The 23757-nt window shown below is 46.0% G+C and overlaps 1 protein-coding gene across 4 annotated transcripts in view; it reads right to left on the bottom strand.

Moving 5' to 3' along the window:
* The window catches only part of Rbp (RIMS binding protein), a 456906-nt gene that overhangs the window by 254273 nt on the left and 178876 nt on the right, over positions 1 to 23757 (bottom strand). For all 4 annotated transcript variants that reach the window (XM_075685259.1, XM_075685260.1, XM_075685262.1 and 1 more), the window contains exon 2: positions 23508 to 23609. In XM_075685259.1, the coding sequence (XP_075541374.1) occupies positions 23508 to 23609 (102 nt within the window). The remainder of the gene's footprint in view (positions 1 to 23507; positions 23610 to 23757) is intronic.

The following is a 23757-nucleotide window of genomic DNA, read 5'->3' as shown; positions in this document are numbered from 1 at the left end:
ATAATATAGCTTGCAAAATCAAACTCTTGGCGGATGATTGCGTGATATATAAAGAAATTAACAGCCATAACCACCATCTCGATCTTTCTGATTCCCTTAACACGCTAGCCGAGTGGTGCTCCCAGTGGCAAATGTCTATTAACGTCAATAAATCAGTGTCAATGACAGTAACAAGAAAAAGCAACCCTCTCACTTCACCTATATCACTAATGGCAGCCTCTTTCAATGGTTGAGCCACAGAAATATTTAGGGATAACGCTGACATCAAACCTCAATTGGGAAACACACATAACCAATATTACAACTACTGCACACAGAAAGCTATTTTATCTAAAAAGACGCCTAAAGATCGCTGCAACGAACATTAAGCTTCTGGCCTATAAAACATTTGTGAGACCTATTTTAGAATACGCGAACACAATTTGGCTTCCTTACACAGCAACTAATATAGCTAAACTTGAAGCCGTACAAACAAAAGCCGCAAGGTTCAATCATAGCAAATATCGTTCTACTGACTCACCTTCACGTCTCTTAGCTTCCTCAGGCCTCAACACATTATCGACGAGAGCGAAACAAGGTGGACTAAAATTCCTGTTTCAAATTCTGCACCGTCAGTATAAGATTGATATCACCCAGTACATTTCATATTCGCAATATAGGATAACACGGCATCAACACGAGCATACGCTGACCGAGTATTCCTTTACTAATGACGCATTCAGGTACTCATTCTTTCCTCGGGTAATGAGGGATTGGAATGAACTTAACTCGTTATTAACCGAGACAAACTCATTATCCCTGTTCGTTTCACAGTTAGAGCTCATCACAAGAGACTATTAACGACTTCTCATGTTTGTTCACTATTCTCTTTATGTTAAACTAGCAGTACTTAGAAAAAAAAATGTATACACTTGTTTATTCCCAAATATTGCACGTTTTTTGCTTTGTTTATGATGTGTCCCGGTTGCTGTTCCTTTTATTCTGCGTTGTTTAGTGTTCTAATGTATACCCTATCTACCTATCTTTCGTATTTTGTTGAATATCGTTGCTTTTTCATTCCTTGTGTAGCTCGCACGTGTATTTATGTACCGACAAGAAATTCTTCATGCCCGTCTGCTAGGCTCTCGGCTGAGGGCGGCAGTACTGTAAAATAAATAAATAAATAAATAAATAAATAAATAAATAAATAAATAAATAAATAAATATTAATATAAATAAATATACAAAGTACATTAGTCAAGTGAAAATAACAGCGAAAATACAAAACTGACTGAGAAAACAAATTAAGGGCATTAAATAGGTACAATGTAACAGAAGTAAAACGAGGTGTTGCTCGAAACTACGTTCGTTGTCACCTTAACAAATAAATAAGACATGAATACACTTATACAATGTACACGCAGAATGGTAAAACAAATGATCAAAACAACACACACACGGAACAACGTACACAGAAACGTTAAAATTGAAAATGATGGATATTTACACGTAACTGTTGCGTAAAAGTTCCTGAAAGGTTGCAAAATCGGTTTGAGCCGCAATTTGTGATGGCAGGTTATTTATTCAATGCAACAATTTTTCGAGAAACGAAAGATATAGCACAGTTCGCTGAGCGACAACATTGCGTTTTCTCTTGAAGGTATGGTCTGTGCGTGGAAAGAAGGCTGTCGTTGGTTCGAAGATACGGTGAAGGTGCAGATGATGATAAAGTTTGTGCAGCAGCGAAAGGCGGGCAATTCTGCGGCGATGAGATAAGTCGTCAAGCTGAGCGCGAGAGTTTAGTGCTGAAATGCTAATGTAGGGTGAATAATGAGAAAACATGAAACGGACCGCGCCGTTTTGCATCGATTCGATTTCTTGGGTGATATATGTTTGACAAGGATCCCAGATAAGTGAAGCATACTCGATTTTGGGACGTAATAATGCGATGCACGCTAGTCTGCGTAGTTTAGCTGGAGCATGCTTAAGGTTGCGTTTGAGGAGGCCTAATGAGCAGTTAGCTGATGCCAACGTCAGGCGGATGTGATGATGCCACGTTAGATCAGACTGTAAGTGAACCCCAAGTTACTTATATAAAGTTGTAAGTTCAATTACGTTGTTATTTATTACGTGCGACGTTGGAATACGTTGATTACGCCTAGTAAATGATAATAACTTCCTTTTAGCTTTATTAAGTGTTCATAGCGTTAAGTTTGGTTTGAAGAATATGTTTGTCACTGTCACATAAAATTAATCGATATATTACCCAGTCATCGGCGAAAAGCGTAATGTGGGAAGACACACAGTTAGGCAAGTCATTAATATAGATTAAAAAAAGTAAAGGACAAAGAACGCTGCCCTGCGGAGCAACAGAGGTTACTTTGGTAGAAGAGGAATTGCTGTTGTTAGCAGACGTGTATTGTACTCTGGATGAGAGGAAATCCCTGATCCATCCAATAACGATTGAATCTACGTTAATGTTCATTAACTTCAGTACTAGTCTACTGTGAGCAACGCGATCGACAGCTTTTGAGAAATCCAGGAAGATAGAATCAACTTGAAACCCTAGGTCTCAAGATACGTGGGGCCCCCCCTTTATAAGAACTGCCGCTATCTTCCAAATTCTTTCCAAGAGGTCGTGCCATATGAAATCTGTGGCTTCACTTTGCCCATGTCAATGTCCGCGGCAAAGTAATTAACTTAAAGGTTGATTAGTTCCGTTTTGGTAATTAAGTAAATACGAAATACGGATTTCGAGTGCAAGTAATCCGGGCCTTTTTGAGTAATCCTGCTCAAGGAGTAAATTTGTGCGAAATATCAAGGGGCGACCTTTTTAAAAATTGTGTTCTCCACATAGAAACAGCCTTATACGAGAGACCAATAATAAGCTACTACGACTGGCACCAATAGCAATACTACCGCGACTACACTTACAATTACTGGTGATCACGTCACTCTCGTCGTCATTCTTTCGTCACCAGTGTCCTCTTGGTGCTCACGATAAGAGCGGTCCCTTGCGCTGACGAAAATTCACGGCGATGGTGGCGTGCTGCCCAGCGTCAGAACTTGAAAACAAGGCTGCGAGAGCTAAACGCTGTCGCAGCAGATAGGCCGGAGCGGCCGGGCTGGCTAGAGCCTGCTGCTTCGTTCCTGTAATTTCTTCCCTTTTCTACCTTTATTTCTTGCTTGCTTTTTTCTTTTAATTTTTGTTTCTTTTTTCATATTAATGGGAACACAATATGCAGCTCATGAGGCTCTGTGACCTGTGAGATTCTGCGACCGCCTGACAAACATTTTTGTTTTCTCTCCTTATCTCTTCTTCCCCTTTCCACCATCCCCAAGTTTAGGGTAACCAACCGGGCACGTCCTTGGTTAACTTCCATACCTCCCTCTCTTCGTTGCACTCTCTCTCTCTTTCATCTTCGCAATTGTGGCTACAGACACTCCCTCGGCGTTAACGCTTGCGTTTGTCTTTAAACTGAAACTATTCGCTCACTTTTACAAGCGAAAGGTGCACACGTACAAGCAGCGAATGCCGCCATTTCTCTCTCGCAAGAGATACGCGCATGATCGTGTCCAAAGCAGCTAATTTGACCAACATGTTGTCATAGGCGGCCAACTAAAACCCGCTATCGCTAAAGTCCTCACTGTGACTTGGGCAAAACACTGTCATGTAAAAACATTCAATTTTCGATCCACACAAAGCGACCGAGTTCGAAGCGAAGGGCGATGTTCAGCGGGCGCCCTGTTGGTGCAAGGGAATAACGGACCAAGTATTTTTCGTTGCTGTCATTGGCTAATATTCGCTTCCTAAATATTCAAATGCACACGGTGTCACGTTGCTCAGCAAAACAATACACGAACTGTAAACCCTCTTCTGTGGCATTCATTGCGTCCTGTTACTTCCCGTGGTGTTAAATACCCCATGCAGCAACCTGCTCGGTCGTTTGCGCTTCTTTGATGCGTTAAAAACGAAATTAGAACACAGATAGCCCGCATCTGGACATATTTCACCATGTGTGATAGTCCTTCAGAATTTCACTTGCACGTCTAACCAGCTATACGTCATTTGAGTCACAATATATCAAAGCAATTTAAACGTGCAAAAAGAGGCGAGGGTAAAGCGTTTGTGAATGGCAATAGTTAATTTAGCGTTCCCCTTTCCGACATACAAAACGTGAACCTATTCAGGGCAGATATAGTTCGGATCACATGAGTGTTAAATGCAGGCAGATAAATTAGAAATTCAATCTGCTTGTTTTTGTCTTGTGTTGACATACACAAACACTACAGCGTAATAAAGCTATGCATGGTGTCACAGGTAACTTTAGCCAGTGTTTAAATATATATCGGTGTACTCTAATACGACGTGACCAAATACATGTTAATGACTATGGGTGGAGTAAGTCATGCTTTTTTTATTCTGCTTAATGACATAATTAGCCAAGATTAATTAACTAACTTCGGAAGCGGAAGCAACAAAGTTAGGCAAACAATTCAAGGCAAACAATTTAGACAAACAATTTACAAAGTTGTCGAACACTTTGTAAAACGCTCGATTAGACAGTTTCTAGCTTTCTATCTATTAGGCATTAGTGTTTTTTTCCGTTTGCTCCACATGCCCGTGAAATAAAAAAAAGATACCACGTGACATGTCCGCTTGCGCGCCGTGATTTCAGCGCTCCCAAACGCTCCGCGTACAAGCGAACATAACACTTAGCCGGGTATGCTGCCGCTGCGCCTACTTCTCGCTATTATGAACCGCCACGAGGGAAGCACACCCGTGACTTAAATCGCGCAGCCAACGCCAACGTCACTGCACTGTCGCCTTTTAAGCGACTCTGATTCCGGCGCCGGCGCCGCTCACAAGGAGCAACTGGGTTTTAGCGTGAGGAGACCGCCACCGAAACTTGTACCCAATACAGGCGTCGCTTGAAAACATTTCACCGAAAGTACTGAAATGCTTTCCCATTACCTGCGTAAGAGGCAGTAAGTGTAAGTACAAGGCGAGCCTTCCACGTCTTTGGAGCCAACGTTCATCGCAGTGCCAAGAGATACCACTTTGTGTAACCCACCAAGGTTCTACGGGTACCTACGTAGATTATTTTACAATATTTTTTTTAGTATTCATATCTTGCAAAAAAAGCCATGTGGCGCAATGTAGTTGTACACCTGGCATATACCTCTTATCTAAGTTACAATTGAAAACGTCTATCCTTAATACAGAAAAATAATATAACGTATTACTCAGTCAGTCACTACCGGCAACCAACGTCAAGCCACCTTTTCGTTAGGTTGTTGTATAAAGCGCTTATTTGTTTCTTTTATTAATTTACCCACTTTGTAGGAATTCATCATACGAGAAATACAGGTCAGCTTCGTGGCAGAGCATTCTGACACAGCGCCTCAATTTCACAGCGCAGCTCTTGGGCACCCTTCCCGCGTTTCACGTCACCGTCGGCCTCGCCGTCATGCCGCGTCGTAACCAAGGTCATCATCCGCGCGCTTCTGCCAAATCTTGCTCTACCCTTGCCATAGAGCTTCACAAAGTAATTACTAGGGGGAATTATGGCGCTAGTGTCTATGGGAGCTGCGATGGGAGCGGTTGTGCCAGCATGATAATTATGGAAAGTACATGGATTTGCCTAAATGTCGTCCTTCTGGCTTCAAACGGCTTTGTAAACTCGTCATTCTGGACAATGTACTATGCAATAAGTGCTTAAACAAATATTATTAAAATTGTCCGACGGTAGGATTTGAGCACAGGACCTCTAGCACAGAGGCCGGATATTGAAACCAATAAGCCACGGACGCATGTATCGACAAGCGATGTGAAACGCCCTTATTAATTTATCGTGGGCATCAGACATCTTGAGACGCTTGGCGCGCGTAGATTTGGCCACCTCGACAAGCTCAATCGCTGCAATTAGTAGCGATTGTGCGTGTTCGCGGAGCCTTTGCACTTCGAAGAGTATAGGTTGCTCTGAAATTTACGACAATAAGTGTTATATGGCGTAATATGCAAAGCCACAAGAACGTATCACTCCACACTCACGAAAATCAGGCACATCCCCGTACTGCACATCATTTCCATGGTAGGACAATGACTGCAGCGCCAGAGCTCTTTCTAGTACATTGTAGGAAACTCTATGCCCCTTCTCCTCCATAGCCGGATCTCGTGTTCTCGCCTATCCTCTCGGCGCCTTCCTCCGCGCTGCGTCGTTGCGGTGACTCTCGCCGCTACCGTCCACTCCGCCCTCGCCGTCCGTTCTCTCGCTGTCGCGGCACTGCCGCGGTGCCAGCGGCGGGCGCTCCTTGCCTCCTCGCGCGTGATCCACGTCTCTCCGCTCCTCCGTCTCGGCGTCGCGTGGCTGTACGGCTCTCAGCCGTGTCTCTCGCTTCCCCGTTTGCAGAGCGCGTTCCTCAGTGGAATTTGTCGCGTCTAGCAGTGCTTGCGTCTGGCTATCCTTCTCCCACCTCCACTCTTGCCCTATTCCTGCCCTTACCTGGCGCAGTGCCGTTGCGGTGACTCGAAAGACAGTTATAGCGTTTCGTCCCCTTATTCTACTTCCCACCCATTGCAACCTTGTGCAGCCACGTTGACGCCTTTCTGTGAGGGAATCAGTATGTGACCTCCACTCAATACCCCTGTTCTCCACCCGGTTCCTCATCGCACCTCAGAAGAAACATTAAATAATAATTGCTAATCTCCCTGCCCCCCCTCCCGAGGCGGTGGCCCAATATAATATGACGCGATGGCGCGTCACCGGAGCGCCGGCTCGATAGCGGCGGATCGCGGTGTGTACTGCCCAATCCTCTGTTCGGCACTGCGTGTTCTGTATGCGGTTGCCTGTTGTTGAAATAAGGCAGCAGCTGCGCTCAAAGATGGCATTAACAAGAAAAGCGTAATCGTCGGCTATTTCCTTTTATTTAAGATCCTTGGTGTCCTTGGTGTCAGTATTTGTTGGCTTGTGATATGACTATATATATATATATATGTGTGTGTGTGTGTGTGTGTGTGTGTGTGTGTGTGTGTGTGTGTGTGTGTGTGTGTGTGTGTGTGTGTGTGTGTGTGTGTGTGTGTGTGTGTGTGTGTGTGTGTGTGTGTGTGTGTGTGTGTGTGTGTGTGTCGAAGTGCTAAATTAACGGATTGAAATATTCCTTTTTAGCGCGCATGATTCACGAATGGAATACGCTCTACCCCGGGAACATGTTCATGCCGCCAATTTTCAAATCAGTGTCGAACATATGCTTTGAAAGACGCACATTTTTTTAATCTTTGACAATCCGTTGCATTGTTTGTCGAGTTCGCTGCCACCGCTTACGTGTCAGCATAGCTTGTAGTACACGTCAGGCGAAGCTGTGCAATAAGTGCTCCGAAGTCGGGCTCTCGAGCGGACGCAGAGACCTGTCGAAATGAGCTGATGAATGGATGAGTGAGATGAGTGCGAGCGAGTGTCAGTGCGAGTGACTGGACATGAGTGGGAGTACGAGTGAGCGCCAGCGAGTGTGAGTGAAGCTGAGTGCGAGCGTGAGTGGGCGCTTGTGAGTGTGAGTGAGCGTGAACGTGAGTGAGTGCGGGGCCTGGAAAAATTATGGTGAGCGACTGTGAGTGAGTGAGTATTATTAGATTCGTCGGACGATCTCGCCGCTGCCACAGTTTGTTAGAGTTGCCGGACGATCTACGAGCTGTAGGCCGATCTCACCGCTGCCAACCAGATGTAGGGATTGGAGCGGTCGTATAGTTGTCGGGAGGACCTTGGGGCGACAGGATTAGGCGAGCAGGATTTATTTACGTGTTATTTACAGTTGAACATGAGATAAATCGATAGTCTAGCGCGACTCCCAAATGGAGCCCGCAAGACGAGCATACAGCAAACAGCTTACGAGCACACAGCTCACGAGTACATTTCGAGCACGACAACGAGCACACAGCTCACGAGTACATTTCGAGCACGACAACGAGCACACAGCTCACGAGTACATTTCGAGCACGACAACGAGCACACAGCTCACGAGTACATTTCGAGCACGACAACGAGCACACAGCTCACTAGTACATTTCGAGCAAGACAACGAGCACACTCTAGCAGCCGACAATCGCTGCTTGTAAGCTCTCTGCTCGACGTCATAATTCGACGTCATTCAAGATGACCCGCCCTTTTGGAGGAGGATGAGGGCTGTCGACTTGGAGGAGGATAAGGACTCACATACACGTGCCGCACACACACACAGGTGTAATGGTCCGGAGCCGACGTCAGAGGGGCTTCGTAGAACTCTGAGCCGTTCCGGGTAGCACATTGTCCTGCGTCTTGGTCGGAACGCGGGAAGGAGCCCCTGTCGGCGTTCCCGCGTTCCGACTCCCCCACTCATAGCAGAACAGGGCAGCATTGTCGTGTTGCGCACAAAGCCTGCTTCGTCGAACACGTAGCCGTCCCGTGTGGCGCGTCCGGGTAACACGTTGTCTGGTGCCGCGAAAAGCTCATGGGGAGATTCCGCCAATTACCTCCCCTCGAGAACTCCCCTGAGCTGACCCCGCGCCACATGGCTGCCGGTTATCCGCAGTTCTCTGAAGTGCGTCCCGTCCCGGTTGGATCGGAAAACGTGCACTTGGTTGAAATAGCTGCAGGCCGATCCTAACAGTATTCTCCCACACTGCCGACCTATGAACGGGACACATAAATGAGCACTTTATGTCAGCGACAGTAATGGTCCAAACAATTTAAGCATTGCAACTTTAAAACAAGAACAGCCGGACTTGTCGAAAAGAAAAGAAATCGCTATTCCGTTAAACCGTCAATCAAAAGGAATCGCCGCAACACACATACAGTTTGACAACAAAACTGTCCGGCAGGCTGGCTCGTTTGCCTGTTTAAATCTGTGAAACTACTTCTTGGAATGGATTATGATGTTGATCATGACCTTAGTTGTTGTTGTTGTTGTTGTTGTTGTTGTTGTTGTTGTTGTTGTTACATGCTTCATTTCATTTTGTTTCACTGATGGGGCATACCCATTGCGGAAGGAAGGAAGGAAGGAAGGAAATCAACTTTATTCGAAGTCCTGCAGGCCACGAGAGCTTTGGACTCTCATGGAGTGGGCGTCTCCCACTTGAGTTTCCTGGCGGCGTCGTGAACCTGCTGGACAGCCCAGAGTTGAGGAGCGAGTTCTTCGCTCCGGATTGCTTTTTCAAATTTGCGCTTGTCCGGTTCGGAATTTATGTGAGCTTGCGAGCACGGCCAGAGTAAATGATAGATGTTAAGGGATGTATTGCAATTTGTCCAATAAGACTTTCCGTAGAGCTCAGGCATGTAATGGTGTAGTCTGTTTTGCGTGGGGTATGTGTCTGTTTGTAGCATTCTGAGCGTAACCGCTTGAGCTCGAGTGAGCGTGCGGTGTGGCGTGCTATACTCTCTAGGTTGTAGGAAGTAGTATTTAGTGATTTCATTGTATGTAGTGGGGGCGTCCTTGTTCTCCGAGTGGTCGGGTGAAGCCGCGCGGTCCGTAAGCGCACCGCACCGTCGTGTGCCGTCTCGTTAAGGTTGGGGACGCCGCCGATCTTTGGTCCTAAGTGTGCCGGGAATCAGTATATAGCGTGGTTCTTAAGCTCTTTCTTTGTAACAATTCTGAGAGCCTGTGCGCAGACCATGCCCTTTTGGAAATCTCTGATAGCGGCTATGGAGTCGCCGTATATATATGGGAAAAATTGTCGTCGGTGAGCGCAACAGCCATCGCAACCTGTTCGGCCTGTTCAGGCTTCCTTGCAATTACCGTCGCTGCATATCTTGTGGATCCGCGACCGTCCACAACCGCCACTACGAAAGCTTTGTTTCCCGCGTATGCCGCCGCGTCCACAAAAGCTGAGCGTTCGCGGTTCGCCAAGGCTTGGTTAAGGAGGAATTGTCCTCTCGCTTGTCGTCTGCCCCTGTTGTTTTCGGGGTGTACGATTCTGGGAATAGGTCGGACGGTGATATTGGCGCGGATGTCGCGTGGAAGGTCCGCAAATTCTTTTTCTATGTTTCCTTGAGCAAAGCCTAGCTTCCCTAGGATCGTGCGCCCCGGAGGCGTCGTCGAAAGCCTAGCAAGCTGGGCGCGCTGCTGGGCTTCGGCAATTTCTTCCAGGGTGTTGTGCATGCCCAGGTGCCCCAGCTTCTCGTTCCTGGTGCTGGTCGGAACGCCGAGAGCTTGCTCGGTAACCTTTCTGATTTGGGCATTAAGTCTGTCTCTTTCGGATCGTGACCAATTGAGCATTGCCGCAACGTATGCGAAGTGACAGGTGACGAACGCTTGTATGAGTTTGATGAGATTATGTTCCTTGAGGCCTCTGTGTCTACTGGCAATTCTTCTGATGAGCCCGATAACATTCTTGGTATTGGTGATGAGCTTCTGAACCGTAGAGGCATTGACGTCTTAAATCTCTACGATCATACCCAGGACTCTGATATTGTCGACGCACGGTATGGCGTGTCCCGAATCGGTTCGTACGGTAATTTCCCGATCATAATCTAAGTCTGACCAGTATGGCCTGCTGCCTTTCTGCGTGGGCCTGCGTACGAGCAGCTCCGACTTGGTAGGCGAGCATCTGAGTCCTGCAGGAATAGAAATTCTTCTAAGTTGTTCGTTGCCACTTGCAAGATGTCCTGCACCATGCCCGGGGTTCCTTTGGAGACCCACATGGTGATGTCATCTGCGTATATGGTGTGCTCGAGCACACGGATCTGTCCGAGTTTCTCAGCAAGTCCCGCCATGGCAAGGTTGAAAAGCATAGGGGAGATGACCGAGCCTTGGGGGTGCCCCTGCTCCCCAGCGAGAGTGTCTTCGTGGAGAGGTCGGCAAATCGGAGCGTAGCCGTCCTGTTATCCAAGAATGACTCGACGTATGCGTGAAATCTAGCTCCAAGGTTGAGTTCGGAAACGGTGTGCACAATCTATTGGTGAGAGAGGTTATCGAACGCTTTCTCGAGATTCAACCCGAGAACGGCCTTGGCGTTTCTAATGGGTTCATCAATGATTTGGTGCTTGATTAAAATCATGGTGTCTTGAGTTGATAGACCGGGTCTAAATCCGATGAGGGCGTGTGGTAACAGTCCCTTGTTTTTGAGGAATCTGGAGACTCTGCTCTGAATGGCGTGTTCAGCCGCCTTACCCACGCACGACGTGAGTGAAATGGGTCTGAGGTTCTCGAAGCCCGAGGGCTTGTTGGGCTTTGGGATGAGAACCGTGGTGGCGTTCTCCCATTCCGGCTGAACCCTACCGGAAGCCCAGACCTGATTGATTCGATCCGCTAGGAACCGGACGGAGTCTTCGTCCAAGTTACGAAGGGCCTTGTTACTAATACCGTCCGGACCTGGGGCCGATGTGCCCTTCAGGTTTCCAAGGACGGTCCTGATCTTCCAGGGTGAAGGGTTCATCGAGGTCGGGGTTGTCCGCTCCCGTGTACGGGGAACCGGGTGCCTCGGCCTCGTTTTCTTGGCTGCTCGAGAGTGGCATGTATCTCTAGGCAAGTCTTGCCATAAATTCCTGCTCGTTGGAGTCTTTCAGTCCGCGTTTCGTTATCTTGTCAGCCGCCTTGGTCTGGGAGCTCCTGGTTTGACCTTTGTTAAGAAGGTGTTTGAGCAGGTTCCAGGTTTTTCCCGATGTCATGCTGCCATCGTCCCTTGCGCATACTTCGTCCCGTTGTTGGTTGGGGAGTACCACACAGTGGTGCTCAATGTTTTTGTTTAATAGTGCGATCTTTTCCCTAAGTCTTCTATTCAGTCTCTGGGTACGCCATCTCTGCAATATGGATCTTTTCGCTTCCAGCATGTGAGCGCGCTTAGCGTCCACCCCGATTGCCTGGACATCTGTTTCTATTTCTTTGGTCGCGTTGCGATCGTCCTCCTTGAGTTCTTGCGTCCACTGTCCTAGTGTAGCGGGCTTGTCGGTACGTTGTCGGTACACTGCGGAATGTATACAGGCCAACACACGTATTATAGGCATCTCATCTCTTTCTTCTTCTTCTTTGGGCACTCCTTTGATGCATAATACATAAAATATGGGCAACACGTTATTGTGCAATATTTAGCTGGAATGTGTTTCACCCTCCACTTATATTTTACTGAGCTTTGCTGTAATTGCTATTATTATTGCGGCCACATCTACGCTGATAAAATCAATTGCGCGGATTGCTACAGAATCAGTTATTTGTATTCATGTTCATAACAAGAGGACACACATTGGTATGGCCATTGTCATTATGCGGGCTGTTTGTTCTATATTGATAAAAATTTTTTGCATCTCCTATGACATGAAGCTTGACTCTAGTTGTGGAGCTGGATCACTCCCAGAGGCGGCGGACATAGTTTGCAGAAGCAATCAAAATGAACACATTACTAATTAACAAAGTTTCCCTAGTTACCTTTCAAGCTAGAATATGCTTGTACTGTATGAGACCCGTCGAAAAGACCGGCCGACAAAAATTAGAAAAAATCCAGAACTTAGCGGCCCACTATGTTTCTGGGAATTATAGTAGATACATTAGTGTGTCTGGCATAAAACAGGAATTAGAATAGGGAACCCCTTGAAGTAAGGAGAAAGCTAAGGCTTCAATTTTTTTCATAATATATATTACAATAGGATTGCTATTCCTAGAGAGAAGTACATTTTTCGTCCCCAGTACATATCCGAACGCGTTGATCATAACCATAAAGTGCGCGGATTCAGGTCAAGAACGGATATGTTCAAGATGTCGTTTTTTCCTAATACTGTTCGAGAATGGAATGCTTTATCTTCATTTCTTCTTAATATTACTGATAATGAAGTGTTTGCACTGTCATTGTCACTGCACTTGTAATGTGCAACTCCCCCTTCCCCCAACTGTACTGCCACTGTGGCGCTGTGGGTAAATAAATAAATTATCATCATCATCACCCCGGCTATGCCCACTGCAGGGCAAAGGCCTCTCCCATACTTCTCCAACTACGCCAGTCATGTACTAATTGTGGCCATGTCGTCCCTGCAAACTTCTTAATCTCATCCGGCCACCTAACTTTCTGCTGCCCCGTGCTACGATTCCCTTCCCTTGGAATCCAGTCCGTAACCCTTAATGACCATCGTTTATCTTCCCTCCTCATTAGATGCCCTGCCCATGCATTAGATTAGATGTCCTGCCCATGTCCCCCCATTTCTTCTTCTTGATTTCAACTAAGATGTCATTAACTCGCGTTTGTTCCCTCACCAAATCTACTCTTTTCTTATTCCTTAACGTTACGCCCATCATTCTTTTTTCGATAGCTCGTTGCGTCGGGCTCAATTCAAGTAGAACCCTTTGCGTAAGCCTCCAGGTTTCTGCCCCGTACGTGAGTACTGGTAAGACACAGCTGTTATACACTTTTCTCTTGAGGGATAATGGCAACCTGCTGTTCATGATCTGAGAATGCCTGCCAAACGCACCCCATAGCCCATTCTTATTATTCTGATTATTTCAGTCTCATGATCCGGATCCGCGGTCACTACCTGCCCTAAGTAGATGTGCTCTCTTACCACTTCCAGTGCCACGCTACCTATTGTAAACTGCTGTTCTCTTCCGAGACTATTGAACTTTCAATTCTTCAGGTTAATTTTTAGACCCACTTTTCTGCTTTGCCTCTCCAGGTCAGTGAGCATGCGTTGCAATTGGTCCCCTGAGTTACTAAATAAGGCAATATCATTAGCGAATCACAAGTTACTAAGATATTCTCCATTAACTCTTATCCCCAATTCTTCCCAATCCAGGTCTCTGAATACCTCCTGTAAACACGCTGTGAATATCAATGGAAAGATCGTATCTCCCAGTCTGACGCTTTTCTTTATTGGGATTTTGTTGCTTTCTTTGTGGAAGACTACGGTGGCTGTGGAGCCGCTATAGATATCTTCCAGTATTTTTTACATATGGCTCATCTACACCCTGATTCCATAATGCCTTCATGACTGCTGAGGTTTCGACTGAATCAAACGCTTTTTCGTAATCAATGAAGGCTATATATAAGGGTTGGTTATATTCCGCACATTGCTCTATCACCTGATTGATAGTGTGAATATGGTCTATTGTTGAGTAGCCTTTACGGAATCCTGCCTGGTCTTTTGGTTGACAGAAGTCTAAGGTATTCCTGATTCTATTTGCGATTACCTTAGTAAATACATTGTAGGCAACGGACAGCAAGCTGATCGGTCTATAATTTTTCAAGTTCTTGGCGTCCCCTTTCTTATCGATTAGAATTATGTTAGCGTTTTTCCAAGATTCCGGTACGCTCGAAGTCATGAGGCATTGCGTATACAGGGTGGCCAGTTTTTCTAGGACAATCTGCCCACCATCCTTCAAAAAATCTGCTGTATACCTGATCCTCCCCAGCTGCCTTCCCCCTTTGTATAGTTCCCAAGGCTTCCTTTACTTCTTCCCGCGTTACTTGTGGGATTTCAAATTCCTCTAGAATATTCTCTTTTCCGTTATCATCGTGGGTGCCACTGGGACTGTATAAGTCTCTATAGTACTCCTCAGCCACTTGAACTATCTCATCCATATTAGTAATGATATTGCCGGCTTTGTCTCTTAACGCATGCATCTGATTCTTGCCAATTCCTAGTTTCTTCTTCACTGCTTTTAGGCTTCCTCCGTTCCTGAGAGCACGTTCAATTCTATCCATATTGATACGTGAACTCGTTTATATTTTACGGGCGAGCGTTCTAACTCTCCACGAAATGTTATCACTCATCGCGGAACGCGTCTACATGCATCGGAAGTTTCTACAATGTTATAGATGCTTCTATCCGCCGTCTGTTGTCGCCGAACCTTGCGTAGTCTGCATGTATGCGCGACGCGAATGGCGTAGAACATTGTGGAAGGCATGCGGGTCCCAGCGATTGCTCTGGAACGTTCGACGACTGCTGTATAAAAGTCGACGCGCTTGACCCGCTGATCAGATTTTCGACGATCGCCGACTGTGTAGGCCGCTGTCGCCGTTCTTTGAATGTAGTCTGTTTTTGAGGGCACAAGTTCGCCCAATAAAACGCTAGTTTCGTCTTTCTCACTTTGGCTGCTTTCTTCACAGTCACTACCACGTGGCAATATTATACTTCCTTAGGTCAGCTGTCTTACGCTTGTTGAGTAACTTCGAAAGTTCTGCCAGTTCTATTCTAGCTGTAGGGTTAGAGGCTTTCATACATTGGCATTTCTTGATCAAATCTTTCGTCTCGTGCGATAGCTTACTGGTATCATGTCTAACGGAGTTACCACCGACTTCTATTGCACACTCCTTAATGATACCCATAAGATTGTCGTTCATTGTTTCAACACTAAGGTCCTCTTCCTGAGTTAATGCCGAATACCTGTTCTGCAGCTTAATCCAGAATTCTTCTATTTCCCCTCTTACCGCTAGCTCATTGATCGGCTTATTATGTGCCAGTTTCTTCCGTTCCCTGCTCAAGTCTAGGCTAATTCGAGTTCTTACCATCCTACGGTCACTGCAGCGCACCTTGCTGAGCACGTCCACATCTTGTATGATGCCAGGGTTAGCGCAGAGTATGAGGTCTATTTCATTTCTAGTCTCGTCATTCGGGCTCCTCCACGTCCACTTTCGGCTATCCCTTTTGCGAAAGAAGGTGCTCATTATCCGCATATTATTATGTTCTGCAAAGTCTACTAATAACTCTCCCCTGCTATTCCTAGTGCCTATGCCATATTCCACCACTGGCTTGTCTCTAGCCTGCTTCTTGCCTACCTTGGCATTGAAGTCGCCCATCAGTAGAGTGTATTTTGTTTTGACTTTACCCATTGCCGATTCCACGTCTTCATAGAAGCTTTCGACTTCCTGGTCATCGTGACTGGGTGTAGGGGCGTAGACCTGTACGACCTTCAATTTGTACCTCTTATTAGGTTTCACAACAAGACCTGCCACCCGCTCATTAATGATATAGAATTCCTGTATGTTACCAGCTATATCCTTATTAATCAGGAATCCGACTCCTAGTTCTCGTCTCTCCGCTAAGTCCCGGTAGCACAGGACGTGCCCGCTTTTTAGCACTGTATATGCTTCATTTGTCCTCCTAACTTCACTGAGCCCTATTATATCCCATTTACTGCCCTCTAATTCCTCCAATAGCACTGCTAGACTGGCCTCACTAGATAACGTACTAGCGTTAAACGTTCCCAGGTTCAGATTCCAATGGCGGCCTGTCCGGATCCAGGGATTCTTAGCATCCTCTGCTGCGTCACAGGTCTGACCGCCGCCGTGGTCAGTTGCTTCGCAGCTGCTGGGGACTCAGGGGTCGGGGTTTGATTCTTGTATTCACATAGAAGGTAGTAACCAAGTACTGCACCAGGGTGGCCAATCCTGATCTGGTGAGGGAGTGCTTTACCGGTTCTGGTCACCGGGTTCAGGCCGCACTCCAGGCCTGTTTATGCAATTTTATCGACTCGCGGATTTTTTTTTTTTATCCGGTGGAAAATTGCGCGGCACCGGGATTCGAACCACGGTCCTCTCGCACGCGAGGCGGATGCTCCACCTCTACGCCACCGCTGCTCCTAATAAATAAATAAATATTAAATAAATACCGAATAAATAAACATAAATAAACTAATTACTCTACTGCTCGTAGGGAAATTTCCTAATCGTATCTGGTGGCTCCGAAAGTGATATCCACTTGTAACGAATTCTGTTCCGAGATATGCAAGCCTAAAGTGTGCGGCTAACTGTATTCGTGTTTCTGTAGTTTTCTGTCTTCAATCCATGAAGATGCCTCTTGTTAAGAAAAAGCAAGCGAAACAACAGAGTACTTTCATTTCAAATTTGACAAGGCTTATATAGGGTGCCCCACGTAATTTGAGCCAAATTTTTAAAAAATATGCAAATGCCACGTGGCTGTACAGAACCAAGATAACGTTGTTCGCCGTCGCTTGGGGATACTGAGAGTATTTTCTTTTGCATTCCGCCTAATTACATAACTAGTCTTAGTTATTTCATCAACTTCTCAATTACTATATTTAGATGAAAACTGTCAGTGAGAAAGTTATCGAGGCAACATGAAAAACTGCCGCTACAGCTTTCTGTAGCACAATACGCGCTACATAAAAGTGTTTTTCCGAGCGTGAAAAAAGCCCGCGAATACACGCAAAGTGCCTCGAGCGGGAATTCGCTTGGCAAACTAGCGTGTATTTGCAGGCTCCTTTCACGCTCGGAAAGATACCGCGGCGCGGCGCGTGTTGGGCATTAGAAAGCTGTATAGAGAGGAGTTAATGTTGCTCTACAAGTTTCTTATTGACACGTTCCATCTAATGATAATATTTTAGAAGTTGATTATTTAATTAGGACTAATTATGTAATTAGGCGGTACGCACAAAATAATAATATGAGTATCTCCAAGCGACATTACCTTGGTTCGGTCCAGTTACGTTGCATTTGCATATATTTAGGGTTTGGCTAAAGTTTATTTATTTATTTATTTATTTATTTATTTATTTATTTATTTATTTATTTATTTATTTATTTATTTATTTATTTATTTCATAATACCCTTAAAGACCTACATAGGTCAATAAGCATTACATAGGGGGAACGGATACATAAAAAAATGCGAGATTTGCGCGTTACTCAAGAGAACAAAAGTACACAAAAGTTATACAAGAGTACGACGTCTAGCAAAATACACAAGTAAAACAATATACAAAATACATTAGTCAAGTTAAAATCAGACAGACAATGCAAAAGTGACTCAGAAAACGAATTAAGGGCATTAAATACGTACAATGTAAAAGAAGCAAAACGAGGTGTTTCTCGAAACTGCATGCGGCAGTTGTCCCCTTAACAAATTAATAAGACCATGAATACACTTATACAATGTATACGCAGAATGGCAAAATAAATGATCCGAACAATATATACACTGAACCACCTACAAAGAAACGTTAAAATAGTACATGATGGTGGATATTTACACGTAACTGTTGCGTAAATGTTCCTGAAAGATTGCGGAATCGGTTTGAGTAGACATCAGAGTTCGCGGAGCGAAGCATTTAGCATAGTTAGCTGAGCGACAACTTATGGGTTTTATCTTGAAGGTATGGTCTGTGCCTGGAAAGAAGGCTGTCGCTGGTTCGAAGATACGGTGAAGGTAAGGATGATGATAAAGTTTGTGCAGCAGCGAAAGGCGGGCAATTCTGCGGCGATGAGATAACTCGTCAAGCTGAGCGCGAGATTTTAGTGCTGAAATGCTAGTGTAGGGTGAATAATGAGAAAAAAAATGAAACGGACCGCGCGGTTTTGCAGCGATTCGATTTCTTGGGTGATATATGTTTGACAAGGATCCCAGATAAGTGAAGCATACTCGATTTTGGGGCGTAATAATGTGATGCACGCTAGTCTGCGTACTTTAGCTAGAGCATGCTCAAGGTTGCGTTTCAGGAGGCCTAATGAGCGGTTAGCTGATTCTAACGGCAGGCGGATGTGATGATGTCACGTTAGATCAGACTGTAAGTGAACCCCAAGGTACTTACATGAAGTTGTAAGTTCAGTTATGTTGTTATTTATTACGTGCGACGTTGGAATACAGTGATTACGCCTAGTAAATGATAAAACCTTCCTCTTAGCTGTATTAAGTGTTCATAGCGTTAAGATTGGTTTGAAGAATACGTTTGTCACTGTCACATAAAATTAATCGATATATTACCCAGTCGTCGGCGAAAATTCTGATGCGGGAAGACACACAGTTAGGCAAGTCATTAATATAGATTAAGAAAAGTAAAGGGCCAAGAACGCTGCCCTGCGGAACACCTGAAGTTACTTTGGTAGAAGAGGGATCGCTGTTGTTAACATACGTGTATTGTACTCTGGATGAGAGGAAATCGTTAATCCATCCAATAACGTTTGGGTGTATGTTAAGATAATCAGCAACGCATACGCCTTCCTTCTTTCTTCCTTTCTTTTCTCCTTTCTTTCTTTCTTTCTTGCTTTCTTTCTTTCCTTCTTTCTGCTTGCATTTTAATTTGACAGCAATATACGGCTCATGAGGCTCTGTGGCCGGTGAGAATCTATGAATGATCGACAATTTTTTTTTCTTTTCTCTCCTTATCTCTTCTTCCCTTTTCCCCCTGCCCAAGTGTAGGGTAGTCAACCGGGCACGTCCTTGGTTAACTTCCTATCCTCTCCTTCTTTGTTTCTCTCTCTCTCTCTCTCTCTTTCATATTCGCCATCGTGGCTTCAGACATTCCTGCTGCGTTAACGCTTGTGTTTTGTCTTTAAAAGTTATCGTTTTTCTTTCTTTAAACTGAAACTATTCGCCCACTTTTGTAAGCGAAAGGTGTACACGTACAAGCAGTGAATAACGCCATTTCTCTCTCGAAAGAGGTAAAAAGAAGCTAATTTGACCAGCATATTGTCATAGGCGGGCAACTAAATCCCGCTATCGCTAAAGTCCTCACTGTGACTTGGGCAAAAAACTGTCTTGTAAAAACATCCAATTTTCGAGCCACACAAAGCGACCGAGTTCGAAGCTAACTGAGACCTGCAGCGGGCGCCCGGTTGGAACAAGAAAATAACGGACCAAGTATTCTTCATTGCTGTCGTTGGTTAATTTTCGCTTCCTAAATATTCAAATGCTTACGGTGTCACGTTGCTCAACAAAAGAACGCACGAACTGTGAACCCTCTTCTGTGGCATTCACTGCGTTCCGTTGCTTCCCGTGGTGTTAAATACACCATTCAGCAACCTGCTCGATCGTTTGCGCTTGTTTGATGTTTTTAAAAATGCCCAAGAAACACAGTTAGCCCACAGCTGGATATATTTCACCATGTGTGATAGCACTTCAGAATGTCACTGGCCCATCTAAACAGCTAGGTGTCATCTAACGCGCAATATATCAAAGCAAATTAAACGGGCAAGAAGAGGCGAGCGTAAAGCGTTTGTGAATTGCAATAGTTAATTTAGCGTTGCCCTTTCAGACGTACAAAACGTGAACCTATTCAGGGCACATATAGTTTGAATCACACGAGTGTTATATGGAGGCAGATAAATTAGAACTTCAATCAGCTTATTTTTGTCATGTGTTGACATACACAAACACTAAAGCGTAATAAAGCTATGCAAAGTGTCACAGGTAACTTTAGCCAGAGTTTAAATATATATCGGTGCACTCTAAGACGACGCGACAAAATGCATGTTACTGACTATAGGCGGAGTAAGTAATGCTTTTTTTATTCTGCTTAATGGCATATTTAGCCAAGATTAATTAAGCAACTTCTTAAGCAACAAAGTTAGGCAAACAATTTCAATAAGAAAGTTCTACATCGCTTTGTAAAACGTCCGATCATACAGTTTCTAACTTTCAATCTATTAGGCATTAGTGGTTCTTTTTTTTTCGTTTACTCCAGTGCCCACGAAATACAAAAAGATACCACGTGACATGTCCACTCGCGCGCCGTGATTTCAGCGCTCTCAAACGCTCCGCGTACAAACGATCACAACACTTCGCCGGGTGTGCTGCCGCTGCGCCTGCTTGTCGCTATCATGAAGCGCCACGAGGGAAGCACATCGGTGGCGTAAATCGCACAGCCAACGCCTACGCCACTGCGCAGTCGCCTTCTAAGCGACTCTGATTCCGGCGCCGGCGCAGCCGTCAAGTCATCAAACCCTTCTTTCCCGCAGCTGCTCTGCTCTGGGAGCATCTCGGGTTTTTGGAGACCGCCACCGAAACTTGCGAGCCAATACAGGCTTCGCTTGAAAACGCTTTCCCATTACTATACGTAAGCAGCACTACCTCTGACCACGGAAATACCGTCCACTGCATTTAGAGCCAACTTGAATAGCAGGGCCAAGATGTACCACTTTGTGTAATCCACCTGGGTTCTACGGGTACCTACGTAGATTATTTTACGATATTCTTTTTAGTATTCACATGTTGCAAGTAAAGCTATGTGGCGCAGTGTAGTTGTACACCTAGCATATACCTCTTATCTAAGTTATAATTGAAAACGTCTATCCCTAATACAAAATAAAATAACGTATTGCTCAGTCAGTCACTACCGGCAACCACAGTGAAGCCATCTTTTTCGTTAGGTTGTTGTATAAAGCTCTTATTTGTTTCTTTTATTAATTTGCCCTCTTTGTAGGAATTCATCAGACGAGAAATGCTGGCAAATTTTGTGGCAGAGCATTCTGACACAGCGCCTCAATTTTCATAGCGCAGCTCTTGCGCACCCTTCCCGCGTTTCACGTCACCATCGGCCTCGCCATCATGCCGCGTCGTAACCAAGGTCATCATCCGCGCGCTTCTGCCAAGTCTTGCTCTACCCTTGTCATAGAGTTTCATGCAGTAATTACTAGAGGGAACTCTGGCGCTAGTGGCTATGGGAGCTGCGAAAGGAGCGGTTGTGCCAGCATGGGAATTATGGGAAGTACATGGATTTGCCTAAATCTCGTCCGTCTGGCTTCAAACGGCTTCGTAGCTTTGTAAACTTGTCATTCCGGACAATGCACTGTGCAATAAGTAATTAAATAAACATCATTACAATTGTCCGACGGTAGGATTTCAACACAGGACCTCGAACACACAGGCCGGATATTGAAATCAATAAGCCACGGACGCATGTATCGATAAGCGATGTGAAACATCCTTATGAATTTATCGGGGGCATCAGACGTCTTGAGACGATTAGCGCATTTCGATTCGGCCACCTCGACATGCTCAGTCGTTGCAATTAGCAGCGATCATGCGCGTTCGCAGCGTCTTCTGCACTTCGAAGAGTATAGGTTGCTCTGAAATTTAGGACAATAAGATTTATACGGCGTAATATACAAAGCCGCTAGAACGTCTGACTCCCCATGCACGAAGATCAGACAAATCGATGTACTTCACATCATTCCCATAGTAGGACAATGACTGCAGCGCCAGATTTCCCTCTAGTATATTGTAGGAAACTCTATGCCCCTTGTCCTGCAAAGCCGGATCACGTGTTCTCGCCTATCCTCATGCCCCCTTCCTCCGCGCTGCGCCGTTGCGGTGACTCTCGCCGCTACCGTCCACTGTGCCCTCGCCGTCCATTCTCCCGCTGTCGCGGCACTGCCGCGGTGCCGGCAGCGGCCGCTCTGTGCCTCCTCGCGCTACCTCGCGCGTGATTCACGGCTATCCGCTCCTACGTCTCCGCGTCGCGTAGCTGTACGGCTCTCAGCCATGCTTCTGGCTTCCCCGTTCCTCAGTGGCATTTGTCACCTCTGGCAGTGCTTGCACCTGGCTGTCCTTCTCCCGCCTCCACTCTTACCCGATTGCTGCCGTTACCTAGTGCAATGCCGTTGCGGTAACTCGAAAGACAGTTATGGCGTTCCGTCCCCTTACTTCTACTTCCCGCCCCAACCTTGTGCGGCCACATTGAAGCCTGTCTGTGAGAGAATGTGTACGTGACCTCTAGTCAATGCCCGTGCTCTTCACCCTTTCCCTCATCCCACCTCGGAAGAAACAGTGAATATTAATTGCTAATCTGCACCCCCACCCCTTCCCGTGGCGGTGACCCAAAATAATATGGCGCGTGGCGCGTCACCAGATACGCCGGCTCGATAGCGGTGGATCGCAGTGTGTGCTGCCCAATACGAAACGCAGAACCGCCTCCGTTCGGCACTTCGTGTTCTGTATGCGGTTGCCTGTTTAAATAAGGCAGCAGCCGTGCTCCAAGATCAGGTTACCAAGAAGCATAATCGTCGGCTATTTCTTCTTATTTCAGATCTACCCACTCCAGCCCCATGCAGTCATTGATAAAGAGAAATATTTGACAGCACCACATTATATTAACAGCAGGAGGGACCATACTGTGTAGTGTTGGATTTGGAGGACGATCTCACCGCTGGCGACCAGTTGTACGGTTTAGACGTAGTTGAAGGAACCACCCATCGCTGGCATCCAGTTGTTAGGGTTGTGGTCGGGCATGATATATGTGGTAGCTGGCCCATGCCGTCGTCCAACTCACTCACGCTTGGGACGTGGTTGTAGGGAGGAACTTGCTCTCATCGAGAACTAGTACAGCATTTAATTACAATATTTACATTAAAACAGGAGATACATTTCAACAGCCTAGCATGACTGCAAAAAGGAGCACGAAGCTCTCACCATGGAGCGCATAGCACACAGCACACGAGCACGAAGCACCAAGCACCAAGCACCAACACACACTTGTCGAGCACACAGCTGCTTAAAAACACTCTCTCCTTCCTAGATCCCTAGGTGAGGAAAAACTGCTGTCCAACCTTTGTCCAATCGGACGAAAGATGAAGCGCCAAGAGAGACAGCACCTTCTCCTGTCATTGTTCTTTCTTAGTGTGCGTTCTCTGTGGGCGCTTCATCTTTTCTGAAAGCTCTGAACCAACTAGCCCCACAACGTGTTCGACTACGTTGCTTCCTGGATCGGCCACGTTCTTCGCCGGAGAAACGTGATCGATAACCTTCAAAAGCGAGCGAAGTCCGCCGCTAATGCTGTAGGAATAATACGAGCTGAAACGAGTTCAACAACTAGAAAGACTGAGGTTGAGAGAGACGTACCCTTGCCCTGTGTTCCGTTCCAGAGAGTCTTGTGGACGGCGGCCGCAGTTCGGGGACCGCCGCCCTCCGCTCGGCCGCCTCCATGTCCGCCCAGCCGCCGCCCTGCATAGCGGAGAAGCAAATTCACATTCAACGTGACCCTGAACCACGCACAATTTCAAGCACGTCATCACGGCAATGCGTCTCGCTGCGGCAAAATCTTGAAGCTCTCCCTCCGCCCCCTCCCTTCCCTTCCCCCAATGCCGTTCCC

Source organism: Dermacentor variabilis, chromosome 3, assembly GCF_050947875.1.
Source record: "Dermacentor variabilis isolate Ectoservices chromosome 3, ASM5094787v1, whole genome shotgun sequence".
NCBI classification, from domain to species: Eukaryota; Metazoa; Arthropoda; class Arachnida; order Ixodida; family Ixodidae; genus Dermacentor; species Dermacentor variabilis.
Note: the sequence above shows the minus strand (reverse complement) of the source record. Positions and strands in the feature narration are given on the sequence as shown.